General features: G+C 50.2%; 1 protein-coding gene across 6 annotated transcripts; it reads right to left on the reverse strand.

The window, feature by feature from the left end:
- Positions 1–682: 682 nt before the first annotated feature.
- Positions 683–3361, reverse strand: LOC123062780 (F-box protein At5g03100). 6 transcript variants are annotated; one of them, XM_044486443.1, is made up of 5 exons: positions 3032–3361; positions 2801–2921; positions 1743–2639; positions 1532–1654; positions 683–1253 (listed from the first exon to the last, which is right to left on the reverse strand). In XM_044486443.1, exons 2-5 carry the CDS (start codon positions 2870–2872, stop codon positions 936–938), a joined length of 1410 nt encoding a protein of 469 aa, XP_044342378.1. In that variant the 5' UTR covers positions 2873–2921; positions 3032–3361; the 3' UTR covers positions 683–935. The 6 variants fall into 6 exon arrangements, with proteins under 6 accessions (XP_044342378.1, XP_044342377.1, XP_044342381.1 ...); XM_044486442.1 differs by having other exon boundaries at positions 2801–2931; XM_044486446.1 differs by having other exon boundaries at positions 1595–1654; positions 2801–2936.
- Between the last annotated feature and the right edge of the window lie 2255 nt (positions 3362–5616).

The following is a 5616-nucleotide window of genomic DNA, read 5'->3' on the forward strand; positions in this document are numbered from 1 at the left end:
CTATGCTTAATCTCATCATCCTTTACTAGAAGTCAATCTGCTTCGTCCTTGATGCATTTGACTTGGTTGGCAAGTTTCAACAGTTGAGCGAACTGAGCGTAGCTCAGATGGTTAGGTTCTTTGTGGTGAAACCAGCCCATCAAGGTTCAAGTTCTACACTTGGCACCGGTCCTCACATTTTTCTGGATTTATTTCAGGCTTCACGGCGATGTTTGTTTAGTGAGAGAAGACGTTCCCATCGACTACAAAGACACACGAGGTCGCTTCGTGAAACACAAGATGTCCGCCTGCTCAGTATTTCGGATATGCTCATAGGGATAGGGTGTGCGTACGTACGTTTATAGGAGAGTGTGTGTGTGCCGTGTGCGTGTGTGAGCATCTGCGTTGCATTGTGTTTAAAAAAAAATCTTGACAGTTGATACGAAGTTAACAAAATAAATAAGTTGACACACTGTCCCATCGCAGGATTATATTTTTATTGCTGTGCAACGCAAGATACAGTACCTTTTAACTAAAAAGATGGTTTGGATGAACGTAGTTCGCTTGACAGTACCTTTTAACTAAAAAGATGGCTTGGATGAACGTAGTTTGGATGAAAGTATTTGTCAGCCAAAGGCTTCTCCTAATAAGTAGTAATAAGCAGAGTAAAGAAACGGAGGGAGTGTCTTGAACTAGCAGGCCCTTGCAGTAAACCAGTTTCATTCTCCCTAGTAGACAAGATTACACATGGCTGGCACAAATGCGACCAAGCTTTCCTCAACATAAGTAAATAAATATGATGTTTTTTCTTACACATTATTAGATCAACAAGCCTCCAGAGTATGTACATAAACAAACAAAGATGCCAGAAAGGCTGTGCTGGAACTCGCACTTGCCTATTTGTTGCGCTTCACTCCTTCAGGCCTTCAGCACCTGAAGCCAAACCCAAAGGTCCTTCAGAAAATCTCAATCTGCACGCCGGGGTAGTCTTTGGGCGAAAAGAAGTCCAAGGCACATTCCCTGCCTCTTCTTATATCAAGCTCAAACTCCGCCAAGTGTCCAAAGACACGATCATGTGCCGTCACCCTCGGTTCTACGGACATCCGCCTCAGAGCCACTGCGTTGTCAAGGATGCACAATACCACCTCAAGCTGACTTCTTAGACCGATAAACCCTGAAACCTCGAACTGCTCAAGATGACTATGGGCGCATGGCCGAAAATGCCAGTAGGCTTCAGGCTCATTGGAAAACCCTACCGAGACATGTGGAAGCATCTGAAAATGTAAGGGTTGCCAGAAGTTAGATAACAACACAAGCAGCATTGGAGACTGCAACTTAGAGTTATCCTCCATTTGAATCAAATTTAAAAATCCGAATTACAGTTCCATGTAGTCGAATCTAGTATAAGCTTACAGTGCAGTGTAAACTACGGCGGATCAAATGCAACAAGCACTAAGCAAACATCGTTTGTCTCAAAAGATAAACAGGAGACATGCATCAGAGCAAGAGGGGCGCTTGCATTTAACTCGAGCCTTTGCAGAAGAGGGGCCACCTCTAGAAGACTCACTAAACGAAGAATCCCATTTCTGATTCTCGAGTCCCCGAGAATACTTACAGTCACCTCCAGTTTTATCAGATGAGTGAACTTCATCAGGCAATTTGAAAATCCAACCACCTACAAGGTCAATAAAACGATATTTACATGGCATACTCTTTTTACATAGATAGAAATGAAACATGCATCATGCTGGTCGGCACAGTACCTCGGTGTTTATGCAAGTGTTCACAGATAGTGTCTCCACGTGAGACAGGGTTTTTGGAAGTTCAGTGAAGACATGTTCAAGAGTGTCATCATATCCCAAGAGCGTCACAGTAGCCTCTGTTGGCTTCATGGATTCACCGAGTGTAATGGGTATGGCCTGACCCGAATACTCAAATTTTGCTAGATTCGGAGCACTGAATTCCATAACCTGCAGCTGACATCCCCGGACAGATAAATTACGCAGCCGACATAGTGGTTTCTGCACTTTCAGATTAAGCACTGGGTAACAACGACCCAGGCGCAAACACTCCAATGAACTGCACTTGGACAACAGCAGCTCGAGATCTCCTTCCGACACGTGAACAGATTGGAGATCCAACACTCTAAGCTTCAAAGGGCCATAGAAATCACGGGGTAGCTTCAACGATGCAAAGACGAGCTCAAGTGACTCGATGTAAGATGCCCCTTGACTGCTAAACATATGAGACGGCAAGGTGTATGCATCCTCCCATTCATATGACCTCACGAAACCCTTGTAGAACACAGGGAACAAATTAACAGCAATCTCAGATGCCCTGGAATCGAGTGCGAACTTGAGCCATCGATCCAGATGTTCCGTGTGCCTCGCGTCAAGAGCGAACGTGATACCAAATCTTCTTAGCCCTGTACCGCTGTGGGATTCCAGGATGGCATCGACACGCCTGATGAACCTGCGTCTTCTTCTGCCCCTCCTGCTGCTGCTCCTGCTAATGGTGCCATACTCGCGGTTCAGGATCGTGGGACTGTCAAAGCATAGATTAGAATGGCATGTCCATAGTCGTCTCCAGTTTGTCGACACCAAACTGGCCCTCACAGCATCCTTCAGTGTCAGCCTTGATATTATGTCATGCATAATACCCTGGATCAGGACAGATAGAAAATTCAGTACCAGTTAGAAGAATCATAATACTACCCTGAACACACTGAATGTTTGAAAAGAAAAAACCTAGATGAGGACACTAAAAGATATTTTCAGATTAATTCAGAACTGAATGAACTTAATAATGTCCTTGGACCTACCTCCGGGAGACTATGGATCACAGGCTCGGATTTGCTTCTTTTAGCGGTACATTTGACCGGTGACAACATCATAGTCGATCTTGTTTTTGCAGGGCGTCTGCTAGACAATTTTCCGCATGACCTGCCGCAGACTAAACTGATAAACCATGTTCAGTAATAACCTAGTCATGCTGAGATTGACATTCACTACTGTAGTTGCATCCCAAAATTCCCAGTCGCCTGTAATCTTACCTGCTGCTGAGTGGTGCCGGCCGGGTGGCGGCGGAGCCCGGCGCGAGGCTGCGGAAGGAGTCGTAGCTTGGCGATTTGGTGAACCAAATCGACGCCTTCCCTGTATTCGGAGAGAGGGAGATTATATGCCCCCCACCCCCCGACCAGTTTGCATACGGACACGGCTCCGCTTCGTCTCCAGTGAGGCTACGAAGCGAACTAGCCGTCTCGCCGGCGGACTCGGTTTGGAAAAAATCGCAGCGCCGCCGCGCTCGGCAGAGGCTCCCCTTGCCGATTTTGCGCCGGGTGGGGATGGACCGCAAGCCAGCCCTGGTTTATGGCAGCAGAAGCCCTAGGCTATTGGAGGGTTGCCGAAAAAGGCTTTCATCCCGCTTTATAAATAAAAGCATCCACCAAGCACAAAGTATCAAGGTAACAACAGAACACAGCGCACACACAAACGCAACGTCACCGCAAGTCAGGAACCACACCAACAAGCACAGACACACACACAATACCCAAGTTCCGCTGTGGGCACAGCACATCACGCCTAACACAGAAGGACGAAGACACAATCCCAGAAGGTGGCGGCGGAGTCGACGACATGACGATCTAATCTGGTTCCGGAGGAGGTGGGGGAAGCGGCGGCGTCAATCGAAGGGCCATCGCACGGAGCTGGGTGATGATGGAGGTGATGGCGTCTCTCTCCCTGGGCCGGCTAAGCGGCCGCCAAAGCTGCAAGTAACCAGACCATTTGAACAAAGCATCAGTCGCACGACGAAGAGGAATACGCTGAATCAGAAGTTTATTCCTAACAGTCCACAGCGTCCAGGCCAGGACCCCAATGGTCAGCCACCTAATGTGGCGCAACGCGGGAGGGATCGCCTGGAGTTCGGCAAAGAGAGCGGGGAAATTGTTATGGTCCCAGTTTCCACCAACAATCTCGCGGAAACAGCTCCAGAGAAACTGCGCGGACATGCAGGTGAAGAAGATATGGTTCGAATCTTCTTCAGGTCCACAGAGCGGGCAGCGCCCGTCTCCAAGGCCATTGCGTTTCAGAACCTCAACACCAGAAGGGAGGCGGCCACGAATCCATTGCCACAAGAAGATCCTAATCTTCAGGGGGAGGCGAATCTCCCAAATGGAGGAAAGCGCCTCGTGACCAAGCGAAGGGACGATGGCGAGGTAGAGAGATTTGGTGGAGAATTGCCCAGATGGCTCTAACCGCCATCTGGCACGGTCGTCGTCCGTCGAGAGTTCAGGTTCGTGAAGAGCTATGCAGTCGAGCAGCTCTTGCCAGTCCTCGATCTCAGCCGGACTGAAAGGTCTCCGAAACGCAAGTTGCCCTAGGTCAGTAAGGGCGGTTGCCACGGAGATCTGTGGCGCGACCGCGATGGAGAAGAGGTTCGGGAAGCGGGCCGCAAGGGGCGAGTCGCCCGCCCATCTGTCAAACCAGAACAAGGTGGCAGTGCCGGAGCCAATCTCGATCGAGGTTCTGATCTGAAGGACAGGGAGGAGCTGGATGATGGACTGCCAGAACTGTGATCCCCCAGAACGCTGGCAGAAGGCGAGGGGCTGACCGTGGAGGTATTTTTGCTGAATAATGCGGAGCTACAATCCACCTTCTCCATTAGCGATCCGCCATAGCCACTTAGTCAGTAGGGCAATGTTCATGCGTTTGGAGGACATGATACCCAAATCGCCCTGGTCGCGGGGTTTGCAGATCTCCGACCACTTGACCATGTGGTACTTCTGCTTATCACCCTCGCCGGCCCAGTAGAAACGCCCCTGAACGGTGGCAATCTCGTGATGGAGGGTCTCGGGGAGGCTGTAGAAGCTCATGATGAATAACAGTAGGCTGGAGAGGGAGGAGTTAATGAGCACAGTTCGGGCTGCTTTCGAGAGCCATCTACCCTGCCAGGGTTCGATCCGGTGCTGAAGCTTCCCCACCGTGGCGCGCAGCTCGGCCACCGTAAGCCTGGAGTCGCTAATGGGGATCCCCAGGTAAGTCGTGGGGAAGCACCCGAGGTGGCAGTTAAGCCGATCCGCAATGCTCTGGCGCTCTTCCTGGGTGTAGCCCAAGACCATCACCTCACTCTTGTCGAAGTTGATCTTCAGGCCGTCCATTTGCTGGAAGCACAGCAGGAGGAACTTGAGGTTGGCGATATCACTCTCCGAGCCCTCCACCATGATAATGGTGTCATCCGCATATTGGAGGAGGGATACACCGTTCCCCCCAACCAGATGTGGAACTATTCCCTTAATGTGGCCAGCCGCCTTGGCCCTTTCAAGGATGGCCGCCAGGGCATCTACCACCATGTTAAATAGGAACGGAGAGAAGGGGTCACCCTGACGAACCCCACAAAATGTGGGGAAAAAAGGGCCGATCTCCCCATTAATGTTAACCGCGGTGCGCCCCGAGGACACCATCTGCATCACCCTAGTCACCCATGTTGGGGAACGTAGTAATTTCAAAAATTTCCTACGCACACGCAAGATCATGGTGATGCATAGCAACGAGAGGGGAGAGTGTTGTCCACGTACCCTTGTAGACCGAAAGCAGAAGCATTATGACAACGCGGTTGATGTAGTCGTACGTCTCCGCG

This window comes from Triticum aestivum, chromosome 3A, assembly GCF_018294505.1.
Source record: "Triticum aestivum cultivar Chinese Spring chromosome 3A, IWGSC CS RefSeq v2.1, whole genome shotgun sequence".
Classification (NCBI taxonomy): Eukaryota; Viridiplantae; Streptophyta; class Magnoliopsida; order Poales; family Poaceae; genus Triticum; species Triticum aestivum.

Bases quoted from the DNA above. Each gene is read 5' to 3' on its own strand.
- LOC123062780 (XM_044486443.1), bottom strand. From the start codon at position 2,872: ATGATGTTGTCACCGGTCAAATGTACCGCTAAAAGAAGCAAATCCGAG. The intron at 2,640-2,800 runs GTAGGTCCAAGG...GTCCTGATCCAG, and splicing joins TGATCCATAGTCTCCCGGAG to GGTATTATGCATGACATAAT. The intron at 1,655-1,742 runs GTACTGTGCCGA...TTGACCTTGTAG, and splicing joins ACACTTGCATAAACACCGAG to GTGGTTGGATTTTCAAATTG.